Raw genomic sequence first — 16,323 nt, 5'->3', positions numbered from 1 at the left:
CTCACACACTCCTTTTGTTCTCTCTCTTTTCCTATGTCTCCTACTCTCCCTCTTTATGGTTGGAGAGACTGTCAGGAGAGCATGGGAATGATTGATTGTGTGTTTGTGTGAGCGTGTGTACATGCGTTGGGTGATCTTGAGAGCTGTGTTGGCAATCTGCATACTGTAATTCTGCTCAATACTTTACACACACACACACATTCTCACACTCAAACACACACGTACAAGATGTGCCTCAGTGCTTCACTGAATGAGCCATTCCCCTACAGCCCAAAGCTCCACTTTAATCTTCTCTCACCTGCTGAGTGCCCAAACAGTGGATTAAGCCAGCTGGGCCACTCATGTACCTGTAGGGTGTGTCAAGGACGTGCACAAACTCACTCACATGCACACACGTCATTTTAAACCAATAATAAGCTACAGTAGGCCTACACTGTAATGGGAATGGGGGCAAACTCCGCTCTTTCTCACTCACAAACAGTGGGCCATAAACAACACCAAAGTAAAGTTTTGAAAGGAAAAACGTGAGGTCTGAACTTACGTCTCGGAATTTGTTCCAATATCTGTCCTTGTCATACTGAGAGACGGTGCTCAACCATTTGTCGTTGTCCAGCGCGTGGCCATTGTTGTTGTTACTGACAACTGTTTCCCCGCGCTTGCCCTCCGCGCGCAGCAAGAGAGCCGCGAGAGGAAGCAGCCAGAAGAGCATCGTCTAGAGAGAAAAAAAAAAATAAAAATAAAAAAAAAATATATATATATATATATATATATATATATATATATATATATATATATATATATATATATATAGATGAGTACCGCACGGCATGATGATGGAAAAGTGACATTAAAGCAGTCTTTTAGAAACAGCAGAAAACACAATGATTTACAAACAACTTATGCAATAAAACACCCTTTATATTAACACGTCATCTACTCCACAATGTGGTCGCGTAAGATTTAATTTAACATATTATAATTAAAGACCAGATGCTTATATTATTATTTGGCTTATCATTAGATTTTGAGGTGATTATTAACATTTATGAAGCTTTCCGCTGGTATAAACAACAACTCTCAACACTATTACAGTCTACTTGGCGAGTGCGTGTCTTGAAGCGTATTCCCCCCTTTGCAGAAATAGGGACGCACCACCCAACTGCGCACTCTTTCCTCGACTTGCCTTCATCTAATTTCCACCACACTGACTGGAAATCGTTAGCTAAATGGACATCCGTTTACTAACCTTGGAAAGCTTGTGTCCACCCACCTGCCGGGGAAAGCTGAGGGCTCAGACGGGAAGTTTATCGGTTGTTGTGTGCTTGGCGGGTCTGTCAGACGGTTGAGTAAGTATCCACGGGACCTCCGGTAGCTCCGGACTCTGCGGTAATACTGACGGTAACCGAGAGCAGCAGAAACGAGCTACGGAGCTCTGGTTTTCTCCTCCCCCTCGGTAACCCTAGACTCCGCCTCTCAGATAGCGGTCTGTTTTGCGCTCTCGCTATCGCTCTCTCTCTCTCTCTCTCTCTCTCTCTCTCTCTCTCTCTCTCTCTCTCTCTCTCTCTCTCTCTCTCTCTCTCTCTCTCTCTCTCTCTCTCTCTCTCTCCTCTTTTTCCGTCTGCACTCTGTTTTTCTCCGTGGTCCCTCACCTGCTTCTCGGTGTGTCATTGATTAACAGCATTGGGAATGGTGCATTCACTCGGGTCAGGACTAAGTGGGTATTAGAGGGTAAGGTTTGGAAGTTATTGTGGATATGAAAACACACAGACTGCAGAGCATATTTGATTAATTGCTTTATAGTTTCACAATTAACCAACGGTTAATCACAAAGAGCTCAGAACACAGTGAACTGAATAGGCAACAAGACAAGTCGGCAATGCTTGCGTGTATTTTATGCCTCCATGTTATGCAGGCTTAAGTTGCGGTTCCCTGCAACGTCAGAATATAATTAATTGGACAGACAGTTCACCTTCACCCCACACTACATTGGCTGTTTCTTAGTTATTATAAACGTCTTAATTATATTGTTTACTGAAGTTTTAATCTGTAATGGTTTGTAAAGCATTTTTGTAGAACATCTCTTACTGTTGGTGTTTTATGACGTATAGGCCTATTTTAGATGTGGAAGTGTTTGCGGTTAACCCAGTAAATGTGTACTGTTACTTTAACAAGGTTCGGTTTTGCGACTGACCGTGGTTTGTTTTGGTCAGAAGCCTATTTTGGTTAGTTTGGAGATGCACGGTTTCTCGCAGTGCCTTGGAGTAGGCCTACTTGTTTGAACGCTAATTTAGATGTACAAATACGTGAATACTTTTATGTTTTACACACATTTTAAGACGCAGTAGAGTAGACAACTATGGGGGTGTTTCAAACCAACTCATTGCACACGAGAAACTTACAGCCACGGACTCAGTCAGGCACTCCGATTATCTACATTGCCACACAGTCAGACTTTTAGTTGTATGACTCTGATCTGGTCGTGGTTTTGTAATCTCTTTGAAATGTGATTAATTTGTGCGTGCAGCTAGGTCTCTGGGCTCAAGGGCGCTGTCTAGACTGTTTGCAGCCCTTTTTATTGCAGTGTCACCGATGGTTGACACGAGTCCTTAGATAACATGTTTCTAAACCAGCGGGTAAACCACGAATCTCCTTTGTTGGCTTTTTGAGTTTAAATGTTTTATTTGTTTTATACGTAGCCTAAGTGTACATATTGACTAGGCTATATAGGCATGGCCGTTGATAACGTTGCCACATCTATAAGAAACTGCTATGAAAATAATTATGATAAGCCTAGTTATCATTTTTTCATAATCTGTTTTTGCCCACCACCACACTTTCTCTCTCCTCTCCGCCACTGGATCGCTATGCCCAAGGCGGTTTGCAAAGGCCACTCATCCGATGGGCCGTGCAGTATGGTGAATGAGACAACCACCGGTGCGGTGAGGGCCACTTGTTATAGCCTAGTAAAGACGTCAAGAACCAGAGCAACAGGACATTCTACTCGCTACATTTCTCATAAAGCAAACACAAGTTTCTCTAAGCATTGGCTTATAGAATTTTTTGTTGGAGTTTCATTCTCATTTGGTAGTGTTGCTCCGAAATGTACATACGTGATCACTCATAACCACCTGGAGTGTGCCTATGCCAAATAAATTAAATGGTAACGACTCAAATTGGTTGCCAATGAATGTGTGGTATGTAACGGCTGATGAATTTAATTGGAACTTTTTGGATGTGCAATCAGGTGAGTCGACACATTATTCAAATGAGTTTCACATTACCTCCACACAAATGAATCAATTTCAAAATTATAATGTTTCAGTTAATTCATTTATGCATCTGAGCGGTCATACTTCCGACTCGACTAAAGCCTTTCTATCTAGCTAGGAATAGTCTAAATTTCCACTCCTGCGAGATGCACTAAAATACTTAATTGCTGCGCGACGGTTGCAGAACCAACGACTCTCATTAAATGCTATGTATGACGTCAGTGCCCTCTGGCGGTGAATCGTTACCTCATTGGACCGAGCTATGAACAGGTTGATATGATTTTGAATGTCATCAAGCCTTTATTCTCATCTGGAAGCCAAGCTGCCCAACTGCTGAGAAAAATCTGAAACAGGGCTTTCAAGTCTCACGCATTCGCCGTGAGACTCACGCATTTCAAGCGTTTCTCACTGTGAGAAGTAAGGGATAACTTGTCCCGCTATATACAATTAATGGACGAATTGTCTCGAGTTATACAGAGTTAAATTCCACTTACCAGCCAATCAGAAACATCACCAGCACCACTTTTGAAGTGCCATACACAGTATTTGATGATTTCCAGTGTATAATTTTGAATTAATCAAATTTGTGTTCTAATTTTAATGGATGAGCTCCTTGCAGTTTTAGACAGATGTGCAGACGATGATGAAGATGGAATGTTGAGGTAAACAACAGTGTACAAATAGGCATACAGATACTGCAATGTACCATCATACAGTATCATGACCTTTGTGCATTAGTTTGGTTGAGCATCAACATTTCACCATATTTGTTAAAAACAGTAATCAAGCTAAAAGAACATTTTTATATTATTTTCTGTCAAACATAGCACTAATTATCTCCTTGTGTAACTAAAGTACTGTATGTACAGTGCATCAATCACAATGCTCAACTGACAGCAGAGGAGCAAATATTAGCCAAAGGACCAGACAGGGTGGAAAAGAAAGGTGTTTCAAATGTTTTACTCAGAGATGACGATCATATTCAAAAAGGTCCCATTAGATGTTGAATTACATGCAATGAAGGTATTATCTCCTGGTTGTAGATTTGTTCTGGACCTGTGTGGTCTGTGTGGTCAATGTCTAGGAGCATGTACCATGGCTTCAGAAGATTCCAGTTTGGTCTTGATGGGGAAGCAGAGAGTTGGTGGCGGCTTATCTCACCAACGGTTGCTCTGAGCAGCCGCCTCCTCATCCACGATTCGTGGAAGTCTGCCGCTAGCCCCGCCTTCCAGGAAGCCGGGCCTGGGTGTTTCTGAGAGCTTCCTCTTGCTTTTGATCAGGTCTGGATGTGAGAGACATTAATACATGAGAATACACGGTGATGTCAATGTTGATACTACTTTCTGATATTATCACAGGACACACACACACACTGTCGAGCACATATAGCAGCTCCATGCATACAGTTATTTTAGTCCCTCAATGGAGGTGTCACACATGACTCACCTGAGATAGCCAATAACATCTTTCTTCTGGCCCCAAACGTGGACACGCCCACTTCTTTCAGGTCTTCATCAGAAAGAGTGAGGAAAGTCTGGTAATCAATCTGAAGAGACAAAGGGTGACGACTGGTTCAATATGTGTGTATCCTTCTGTGTGTGCATGTGTGTGTGTCACACAGTTTGTACCTCCTGTTGATGGAACACGTCTATATATTTTCCCAGGCCCAGCTGACCCAGCAGCTCAGGAAGGTCATCTGTCGGCGGGGGGGAGGGGCTGCTACAGGCCCCGCCCGGGGCCCTGACTAAGGACAAGCCCTCAAAGTAGTTACTGCAGCTCACAAAGCTGTCGGCTGAAAATCCGGGATTACGAGGTCAAATGGGAAACAGTGACAACATTGAGATGAAAATGTAAACATTTAATTGTATGTTTCACATACAAGTACATCCCAGACAGACAAGTACAAAAACCTACCACTTTTGTCCATGCGGGCTCCATTAGCCAAGCACGCAAACGCTGGAAAGGAGGAGGTGGAGGACGAGAAGTTGGAAGGGGAAGAAGAGGAGGAGGAGGTAGGAGAGGGAGAGAGGGGGGAGGAGGAGGAAGAGGTGGACCCTCTTCGGTCTCGCCAGTTCTCCGAGTTGCTTCCGAAGCACCCTCTCTCCTTCCCAGGCAGGGCCCCCCATGTCTACAGACAGAACGAAAGAGAGACAAGACGACAACTAAAGAACAGGGAGACTTGAGAGGAGATGGAGTGAAGGATGGATGGGTTTACCAGAAACTGTGTAAACCTGATCATCTTGGTTACAGGTTCCTCTTCACTTTTTTATTTTAGTTCACAGGTTATTCTTTTTTATAACAACCTCACCCTCCCTTCATCCCTGAGGCAGAGTGAAAAAGACAGGATGGATAATTGGTGCTCACAGTTTCTCCCCCTTCTGTGACTCTTGTTAGCACTGGAAGCAATGAGAATAATCATATTTCTAAACAAGCTTCTCTTCTCTTCCACTGTCAACCCCCCCCCCCCACTCACACACACAAACACACGTAAACACACACCCTCCAACTACTAATAACCAAGCTCTCAACCTAAACACACTATCACATTTCGAATTCACAGGTAAAAAAAGAAACAGCAAACCCAGGCACAGGCCGCTCCCTCTCAGATTCATTAAAATTACTTGGTTTCACCCTGTCTGGCTGCAATAGTTAAAATATCTGCTTCAGGCACCCATGAGCACATGAGGACTGGTTTGTGTATACCTGTGAGAGTGTGTGTTTGTTGGGGAGTGGGGCTGGGTAATTGTGTTTTCAATGCCCTGTTGCCTGGATGTGTGTGTGTCTGTGTTTGGACGGACTGTATGTGCATCACTGTCATGTTGCCTGAATGAGTGCTTGCGTCTGTGTGTGTTTGTGCTCTACCGGTGTTTGACTGGTGTTGCTCAGGTAGGGCTTGCAGCTGCGGCGGCTGATGTTGCGGAGCTCCTTGACCGCCTCTGCAGGCATGGACTTGGAGAAGCCCAGTCCGCTCCACGTGTCAGTGGGGGTCCGCACCTCCGTCACCACAGGCTTCCTCTGCATGGCTGGGAGATAAACAAACATGCTACAAACACGAACTGTAGATTTATCCGTGAACAGAAAGTCATACATATTAACGCTCACACTCACATGACTCGCACCTACTTGAAACGCACCAGGCTGCTGTCCTAGCATGGCTCAGCCCAGGGCTAGGACCAGGTCCTGTACTAGCTTTTATGACTTGTGTCCAGGAAGCAGACGCACACCATGAAGACTACATATTTGTTTGCAGCCTAGACAACACTCACTCACACACACACACCTCCTTTGACAGCCAGAGGTATAATTGGTGAGCTGTGTTTGCAGGTGTTGAATAATGCAAACAGATTAGTGGAGTGGTGTTCCATTTACTGGTATGTAGCCTGCTAAATGAGGTGCTGCAGAGACTGAGGCAGAGATAGGAGACTAAGGTAGAAACTGAATGGTCAGTTAGGTTTGTGTGTATGTTTGATACCACATCGTATGAGAAAGAAAGAAGTTTGAAGAGTAACCAACACCAACGTAAATGTCATAAATGGGTGTGTCTCATATACATACATCTGGGTATCTTAATTTAGCACCACTTGGCTGAAAATCATCAGAATATCCCTCATTCTGAATATTAAGTACAAGTGTGTGTACGCGAGTGTGAGCCCATGTATTAGACTAGATGGTGTGTACACAGAGGGAGTAGCAGTGATCCTCTATTATAACTCTGGCATGGGGCACCCTGTAATTGGATCCCCTTCATCACCTCTCTGGCAGAATGAAACACCTAAATGGATCCCCTCTATCAACTCTCTGGCTCTGACTAGCCCAGTAATGTGTTTCCTCCATCCCTCCATCACTGCTTTGAATAATAAACAAAAGCTGCCTTGTCTCCCTGCAGCAGACAGTGGAAGTGACCTGTCCACTTATACGCGATGAAAACCAATTTGGCCAGGTGCAGCAGCTAAATAGGTCCCCTGAATTTGCCATGGTGGGCCGGTGCCACACTTAAATGGGTGCCTCATGGCAGGACTATTCTGCAGGTCCAAAACAAACAAGGCCTGTAGGTCTGGATGAGTCTTTCCCCAAAGCAGGACTTGCTTTCCCTTTTGGGGGGACCTAAGATACATTTTCAGGCAAAAACTGTTTCACCTGTTTAATTATTTTGGGTGTGTTCCAGAACGTACAGCAGTGCATTCATTAGGAAACAGTTGTCTTAGAATCTCAGTCGGTATGTCTAGAGGTGCCAGGCAGGCAAAGACACATAAAACATGTAAAACCTTGGGTCGCCAGCAGCTTCTTCTTCTCATAGTCGTAATCCTGCAGAAAAAAAATAAGAAAAAGAAACAGGAAATGGAGCGGGTAAATAAAAATGGAAATTCAATTAATTTAATATCTCTTCTGACTTCCTCTTCCCCTTTGGGAAAGGGAACATGATTTGCTGAGCGAACAGATGCTGATGAAAGCTGGCATTTCCCGTTGTTACCGTGGAGATAAACTTGTTATCTCCTATGGAAACCTTTGATTGTAGGGCAAGACAGGGCAGACAAACAAGACATCAACAGCAACAGCAATGTAACCAAAATCCAATTTTCAGGGTTTCATTTTGTGAGGGGTCAAAAAACAACCAGTCACTTGATAACACCAGCAATGACGTAAGTCATGGCAAATTATTTTTAGAAACACAAAGTAACTGTGACAGCATGATTTTATTCATTTGATTTATAAAATTTTGTAAGACAATGCAGTAAAAGAGAGATCCAGTTAGACTTGATGAAATTCTAAAACTTGGGTCAGTCCTCACCTCAGCCTTAGATGTGTCCTCAAAAACATCCTGAATGTGAGTCACATCTCTCCTCAAGCTGTGGCGTCTCTCCCTCCTCCCTCCCTCCTTCTCCCTCCTCCCTCCCTCCTTCTCCCTCCTCCCTCCTTCCGTATCTCCATTCATTAGTCTGAAAGAGAGGACGGAGAGACAAGGTCAGGTCCCATCCACAGTGGAAGGTGAATTTTATCAAACCTAGTTACCCCTCCAGAGCCCTCCCAAAAAGAAACGAATGATGAGACTCTCTCTCTCTTTAGCAATAGTTCATGACAGTCTATATTAGAAAGTATGACAGTGTAGGTATAAGAACTGATTGTAAAATCACTACATTTGCAGTTTGAATTTCCTGGAATACTGAAGGACCGACCAGAAGGCTAAATGTGGATTAATGAAAGATTTGCCTTCATACATTTCACATTTATTTTGTTAATGCATATGAGCTTATGTGTGTTTCTTCTAAAAGGTACCTAAGGGTCACGGCCTGCCCCGTGGAGTGACGTCTCACTAGGCTGAGAACCCGGTGGAGCTCAGGACCCTGGAGACTCCCTCTGCGACTCCCCATCCTGCTCACAACCTCACTCAGCTCCGAGGCCATCGGCCCTGGGCTCTCGTTCTCTGATTGGTCAGACTGGTCCTCGTTCTCCAGGATCTGAATACAGATAGTTCCATTGGTTGGCTTGACTTTCACAACATCGGTTTGGTCTTATTTCAATGGTTCTGTATATTCCTCAGACCTTCTCGAGGTGGCGACAATCAGTTCCTTTCAATCCCATCCTAACCTCGTCACAGGGAGGAGCTAAGCCTGGTGGGGGCAAGGGACGATGTTTTGTCTGCAGGTGAGGCCTAATCCCTGTCTCTGCGGAGGGCATAGAGCCTGTAGGGACCAGAGAGATGGCTTATGTAGATAGAAACTGTTTTAGACTTAACCATCTCTCAGTGAGAAAATAACTCTATACAGTACACACACACACACAATCACTTAGTCACTTACTTTGATCAGACAGGCGGAGTTGTTGCAGCAGCATGCTAAGCCAATAGTTGGTCAACCCGTTTCCAGGCAACATGGGGTCAGGGGTTAGTTTAGTTGTCATGCCAACCTCTGCAGAGTCCAGTCCCAGCAGCAGGTGTCTGGCCTCGTACACACTAGAGATGTTCCTCTCCAGGCCCTTCACTACAACAGACTGAGAAATGTCCCAGACAGGGGACCATGTCATTACCCATATGTTATCAAAAACAACAATTTCCAGAAAATAGGATCCCAGGAAACGTTTTAAAAAACATATGAAGGCACAAACTTTGCAACAGCTGAAATTACTTATAAACTGCTTGAAGACAAAACTGAGCATGTAGGGAGAACTGTAACATGGGTAATGTCACACCTTGGCTGTCTGTTTGATCTTGGGCTTGATGCTGATGAAGACGCCCAGGTTTTGCATCATCTGAGCCAGTTTACGGGCGTCAGCCTCACCCTCCTCCCGCATATCGAACATCAGACACACTGGCAGACAGTCCTGCAAGACAACAGGAAGAGAACACACACACACAACTAAGGGACTGATTGGATATAATATCTCAATCTGCACCCAGACTCTGGAATGCACTCCCCCCTCACATTGACGATCAGAATGAAACTATCATGTGTGTTAATATGTCATTCTTAAGGATGAAATAGACCGTCACCAACTTCTACCCCCACCATTGCGCCCCTCACCATAAGCTGCTGCCTGGCCTGACACACTCCCTCTGGGCTACCCTGGATGAGCAGGGAGGGGGTGCTCTGAGGGGCACTGAGGTCGGGTAGAACAATCTGGGTCTGAGTCTGGTGCATCACGGCCAGGAAGTGGACCCCGTTCTGGCCCAGCAAGAACAGGTGCTGCTGGGAGGTCATGTCCAGCTGGGAGGTCACCACACCTGTTACCCCGGCTTGACCCCTGACTTCTGACCCCAGAAGCAGCTCCATCAGCACAAACACTGCCTTCTGGAATGGGCGGGCGGAGGAAAAGAAGGAGAGAGGGAGAAAGAGCAGAAGGTAGAGGAAGCACGTTGTGCGAATGAGACTAAAAAAGATTGATGAAAAGAAGAAATGGGATCAGTCTGTGGGATTTCCCATGATCCTGTTTCCATGATCTTTTTGTCTTTGAGTGTTTGTATCTGGTAAATACATTGCGTATGTAAACATGTATCCAAGTATGATTGTATGTGCAGGCACATGCATGCGTATCTACAGCTGTGTGTGCCTCCCACAAACCTTAACTGCGCCGGCATTCCCCAGCAGGCCACGGACCACGCAGCAGCTGCTGTAGAGAGGGGGCTGGGCCCGAAAACTGACGCTCACCCCTAGCGCCTGCGCCACCTGCTGGATCACTGGAGATGTTGCATCAGGCAGCGCCGGGGGAACTTGGCTCACCGGCAGGTCAAAGGTCAGAACAAAGGGCTGGAGGTCCTGGGAGGTAAGGAGGGGGGCAGAGCACAAACATTAACAGAGAAAGGCACCAAATTTTATGCAACAGTAAACATACAGGCACATGAACACTCTATAGAAACAACAAAGAGAAGATGACTCACTCGTATTCTTCTCCTGGCTGACTCCACCCCTTGGACTGGCCCAGCAATGGACACCTGGGACGTGATTGGACAGAAGGAGCATTACCATACCTGGGTGCTATGAAATATGAAGCACTTGCAAAGGAAATTAGTCCAGTTACTAGGGGAGAAGCTCATAGTAGCAGCCATATAGCGACACTGCCTGGAGGCCATGAGACTATCCCTAAAGAATCACAATTATATTCTAAACAGTAACCAGTACAGCAACTGTACCTGGTCGCTAAGTAACCATGAGCAGTTGCTAGGTGACACGTACCTGGTTGCTCTTCTCGCCGGTGATATTGTGGCGGTTGGAGTCTGGAAAGTGTATGTGGCACAAGGTTACCTCCATCACCTTCTTGATGTTCCCGCCCCCTTTCCCAATCACATGAGAATGCTCTGTGTGAGCAACATCCATCTTCAAAGTCACTTTGTTAACCTTAAGCAGACGAAAGCAACATTTCAGCACCAATTCCTCTAACCTTATTACAGATATACGGCCTGTTCAGGAACTGTAATCTCCTTTCCCTTGAGGCAGTTAAGAATAAGTATCAATTCAGCAGTTTTATAATTCAAGGGGTGGTCAGGTGGGAGTTTCAAACAGCAGGATGTGTGAGTTCAATCTTTTTGAAGGAGAAAATGTTTGGTCTGGACTTTAACAAGCACAGAAAAAAAGAATTGGGTCTAAACGGCCCAGTTCACCTTGGTCTCCAGAAGTTCTAGAATCCTCTTCTTGGCCTCCAGGACATTAGTTCTTTTCCCTTCCACTTTCACGTGTGGATCTAAAGCCCATCCACAAGACAAGAAATGAGAGGAATATCACAATCATGTATAATTCTAGGCAGTGGCAAAAGCACTGGTTACCCGACTGTCTGCAATACCCCAGATGTCGAAAATATATAGGACACTTAATCATCTTAATGAAGTCCAACAGGCGTAGGCAGGTTATTATTGTAGGTTATTATGATAAAGCCAGACCCAGATTCTCCAAAACCAGAGAATTCTCATGAGTTCTTATCACCTTTCTTTGACTTGGCACCCATCTTGAGTTTGGACGGCCACTTCACCTGGGTGTCGGTTTCTGTCATTACCTAAGAGGAAGGGAGGAGAGAGAAAAAGGAAAGAAGCACATGAGTGTGAAAGGAGGATGAAGGAAAAGGTACCAAGACATCTACTGCGAGAGCAACACCAACCGATACATCCCGGAACACACACACACACACAATACCCCAGCCCACACACACACACACACAATACCCCAACCCACACACGTACACACACGAATACAATGGATTATTTGCATACCAAAGAAGGAAATCACCACCTCCATAACAACGGCAAATTGCTGACTTACGATGTGTGTGTGTGTGTGTAGTAGAGTAAGAAGATTTGCTGGTATCATAAAACACAGAATCGTAACGGTCATCCTGTGGCAATCGCGGAGGCAATTGCAGAGGGTTCAGATAAAGATCCGTTTTTCAAATTGTATTCCTTATCTCTTTTTTCCCCTTAAAGGTGTTGAGAGTATACCTTTTCAAAAAATGCTTCACCTGACATGCCGTCTACATGCTTGGGGGCTGAAACATAGAAAGAAGAAAAGTTAAAACTTCTTGCACAACATACATATATATATACATTTGTATTGATACTTACGTAAATATATATATATATATATATATATATTTACGTAAGTATCAATACAATCAAAAGATACACACAAATAAATGTCCACAAAGAACAAACTTATTTGTGATGTATACTACATACATATATTGTACTATATTCATTTAATGTAATAAATTGAAAGTTAAGTGAGAGGCATGATAGGTAAACATTCAGAGAGTGGAATGTAAATATGCCAAACTACTTTTACTAGCTGGAAGGGGGAGGGAGGTGGTAGCCCCCGAAACGCCTCCCGCCCTTCCCATCATCACCATGGGTTACTCTGTCCAAGGCCAAAGAATGAGATGAAAAACAGTGGTGGTGGAGGGGGGGGGGGGGTATGGGAAGCACCCAAAATCCAACCCAAAAAACAGCTTATTGCGTCAAAGGTATTTCCCTGACGCAAAGACTCCCTATAACCATCCGCACAAACTAGAAAACGTAGCCAGCAGACTTTGACAGATAAAGGGACTTGTAACTGCACACCCATTCAGCTATACTGTATTCAGACACACTGTTTTCTTCAGACTTTTTGCCTCACTTAGTGACATGCTGTGACACTAAGTACCTCCCTAGAGAGGAGGTGTTCCATTTGTTTGTCAAATCTCTCTGGTTCCTTTTTGAGCTATTTAACTCCCTCACAGCACTACCTCTCTCTCTTTCTTTCGAACATACTCACAGAGAAACTACATGTATTGTTAACATGGAGAACGCTTTTTTTTAAGGCTGTTGCATCAAGGTTGTAGGCTGCAGAAGAACACCCACTCGCTCACTCCTGTCAGGGCGCTGTGCTTTGATACCCTACTGAGGTGTTCATCACAAACCTGCCACTCAGACATGACTTCCTGACATGCATACAAAAAGCACACACACTACTGCTTCACTGTCAGAAATGATAACACAAAGGCAGCTGTTTTGTCTCTGAGCTCCACAGCTCTGAATAGCACAGGACCATGGATCATAAATAATGGCCACCCAGACTGATGCTTCACTGTTGTGGTTATTGGGAGTGACAGGAACGCAGACTCCTTGAGTGTGAAGAAAAGTCTGACTGATGGCAATAGCAGAAGTTTCCCTGGGTTTTTTAAGAGAGATGCAAACGGAATCAGAAGCAGTTGGTACTCTCTTTAACCCTATGAGACATTATTTAGTGTGTGTGTGTGTGTGTGTTACAGCAAGCTAATGAATGAGTTTTGGATCTATGTGCTGGCTCTAGTGCATAGCTGAGTTGACTCTGACAGCAGAAGAAACTATTGAGTTAGTTCTGTACAGGACATGGTGAGGCCCTATAGAGGTCCCAGATTACTCACCATACAGCATGTTCTCTAGCTTCTTCCTGTCGATCCTGAACCGCTCCTCGACCCAGTCCGGGTCCAAAACATCCCGACCGACAGCCTCAGGTCCGGGGGTAGACTGCCCCCCATCGTCCTCGTCATCCTCTTCTTCCTCTCTGTCGCCACGGCGCAGGAAGGGCATCTGGGTCTGGTTGTAATTCTGCTCGGGGATGGGTCCTGAGCTGGGTTCTGGACTAGGTTCTAGGTCAGGCTTCTGTGTGTCTGCCTGGGCCAGGACAGGAGAGCTTTCCTCTGTAGTGGTGGCCATAGCACGACTGAGCCTCCGTCTGAGTGTCCCAGGAGAAAGAGAGAGAGGGAGAGAAGGACAGAAAAACAGGGGGGAGAAGGGCAAGAATAAAAAGCCCCCCCCCCCCTTTCATCCCCTGCCTCCTCAGATGCATACAGAGAAATGCATACTTGCCAGTACACACACACTCACACACACACACGCATGCACACACACACACACACACACATACAGTAACCCACAAAAACATATTGATGCGCACAGACATGGGCCACTCATTGGGCCACACTGCTTTGGAGAAGCTTTGTGAAGTGAGACAGATGGACAAGCATATACAAATAAAACAGCTTTATAATACATATAAAACTCTAGATTATGTGATGCTGTATACTTACTTAACTTGGGTAAAGGCATATTAAAGCATGTCTTTCTGGGGCATCTTAACTCAATGCATTCTCTGTCTCAACAGACGCTCTCCAAATAGTTCTGCGCACCACAACAATACAAAGGCCAATACTGTAGAAGCACACACACACACATTCCATCTGAGCAACATTTTTGTGAAGGATTTAGGTGAGGTCCAGAGAGAGCAACTCCGGAATAAGGAGGTAAAGGGGCTTGAGATTCCAGAAACAAGGGAAAGGAGGGAGGGAGGGAGGGAGGGAGGGAGGGAGGGAGGGAGGGAGGGAGGGAGGGAGGGAGGGAGGGAGGGAGGGAGGGAGGGAGGGAGGGAGGGAGGGAGGGAGGGAGGGAGGGAGGGAGGGAGGGAGGGAGGGAGGGAGGGAGGGAGGGAGGGAGGGAGGGAGGGAGGGAGGCTTTAGAGGGTCTGGATGTGTGAGCAGGGGTTGTTGGGGTGGGGGTGTTTGGGGGAACAATGCCATGGATAAAGGAGCCACTTCGCTAACTACCAGTCCCAGAGCTGTGTTTGCCACTGTTGCTGGGCAACGCGATTGTTTACGAACAAGCGGGCGGTGAGAAAGTCATAAACTTCCTCAGTAGAGCTAGGACAGGGAAAGTAGGGAAGGAAATAAGAGAAAGTGAGAGTATCCACCCCACTATTCAAAAGACTTAGCTAACAGAGATCCTGGAGACACAATCTATAATTGAAAACTACTCAAATTTAATCAGATTCTGCAGGCACATTTCCATATCCCTGTGGCTGATAGTACCTCAAGCGAATCAACAAATTAACGGAACATAAATATTCTGGTCTGCTTCAAACTAGGATTATTTGCCTCAAGCTAAATATGCAGCGTGTGAGATGAGATGACAGCTCCCAACCACATCATCACCATGGAAACTGGTCAATGACTGAAATCATGTCAAACTTGACTTACACAAAACACACACCACCACCCCTCCTTGCACCTCTGACCCACTCCGCTAGACTTGTACTCTGATGCTCCACTTCCAGTAAAGTAGGTGCGTCACTGTGTGACCCTGACACAGCCCAGACAATGGCCAGGCTATTACAGTCAGTCAACAACGGGCCAAGAGGACTGTTTACTAGGTCCTGCTGCCTGGAAACCCCAGTGCACTGGAATTAACTATGAGTGCTTTAATGCCACTCACATACACACGTGCGGCATGTGAGTGTGTGATGTTGGCTACACAAAAAGGGACCAGTTGAACAATAGACCTCTCAATGTTTCTATAGGACCAAAAAAGGCTGTAAAAATTAAATGTAGTTAGATATTTCTACAAATTGGTTCTATGAAGCGTTATATTTAGCTTTGAACGACATTTGTTAGAAGACCGTGGCAAATTTAACCAAATAAGGCATGGCTATGTGTTTTGGAGTGTATATTAAATTGAATTGTATTCTGTACACGCTCTATGAAAGACTACATTGTACATATACATCCTAAAGTTGTTTGAAGCAGCTACGGCAAAATGTAAAGTAGTTTAGTAGTAGCCAAATTGTAAGTAGCATGCACAACCGAGGTGAAGTTAGTTTCATATTCAAAATTCGTCTCACATTCGGTAGACGCTACTTTAGCGTTAGGAACCGGGTGAAAACTACCCATAACATTTTGAAAAATGTGTAATATTATTATGAATATAAAACCTCAAACGGACAACAGAGTATTCTAGCAATGTCTGGTATGCTTCCACAGCCTTTAGGCCTAATTTTACAATTAAGTTTCAAACAAAATGATAGAAAATCACTAAACTCTGAAAATAGCTTAATCCTCCCAAATCTTAATACCTTTTGCTAAATTGTACTGAAAAATCTCAAATATAAACCAGGTTATTCTAATAATGTGTGGCCTACTTTCACAACCTTTACTTTTTCAATTACCTTTTTTGTTAATGATTGAAAAAAGCTTATCTTTGAAAATAGCATGAAATTCTCTCTAATATTAATAACTTTATCAAAATAGTTTAAGAAATCTTTAATATACACCGTATTATTCTAAC

The 16,323-nt window shown here is 44.7% G+C and overlaps 1 protein-coding gene across 1 annotated transcript; it reads right to left on the bottom strand.

Annotated features, from left to right (window-relative positions):
* Positions 1-4,213: 4,213 nt before the first annotated feature.
* On the bottom strand, positions 4,214-14,378 carry bicc2 (bicaudal C homolog 2). Its single transcript, XM_084699033.1, has 19 exons — positions 13,632-14,378; positions 12,190-12,236; positions 11,681-11,750; positions 11,362-11,441; positions 10,937-11,098; positions 10,642-10,695; positions 10,325-10,519; positions 9,788-10,054; positions 9,456-9,587; positions 9,068-9,257; positions 8,811-8,950; positions 8,544-8,725; positions 8,059-8,206; positions 7,535-7,574; positions 6,132-6,292; positions 5,184-5,397; positions 4,898-5,061; positions 4,716-4,815; positions 4,214-4,551 (listed from the first exon to the last, which is right to left on the bottom strand). The coding sequence occupies exons 1-19, from the start codon at positions 13,921-13,923 to the stop codon at positions 4,427-4,429; spliced, it is 2,763 nt and encodes a 920-aa protein (XP_084555159.1). The 5' UTR covers positions 13,924-14,378; the 3' UTR covers positions 4,214-4,426.
* Positions 14,379-16,323: the final 1,945 nt, after the last annotated feature.

This window comes from Hypomesus nipponensis, chromosome 1 (assembly GCF_054491055.1).
Source record: "Hypomesus nipponensis isolate SF chromosome 1, ASM5449105v1, whole genome shotgun sequence".
Classification (NCBI taxonomy): Eukaryota; Metazoa; Chordata; class Actinopteri; order Osmeriformes; family Osmeridae; genus Hypomesus; species Hypomesus nipponensis.
Note: the sequence above shows the minus strand (reverse complement) of the source record. Positions and strands in the feature narration are given on the sequence as shown.

Coding starts and splice junctions, on each gene's coding strand:
- bicc2 (XM_084699033.1), bottom strand. CDS start 13,923: ATGGCCACCACTACAGAGGAAAGCTCTCCTGTCCTGGCCCAGGCAGAC. Junction 10,520..10,641: donor CAGCCAGGAGAAGAATACGA/GTGAGTCATCTT, acceptor CTTACCTCCCAG/GACCTCCAGCCCTTTGTTCT. Junction 6,293..7,534: donor GAAGCTGCTGGCGACCCAAG/GTTTTACATGTT, acceptor TTTATCTCCCAG/CCATGCAGAGGAAGCCTGTG.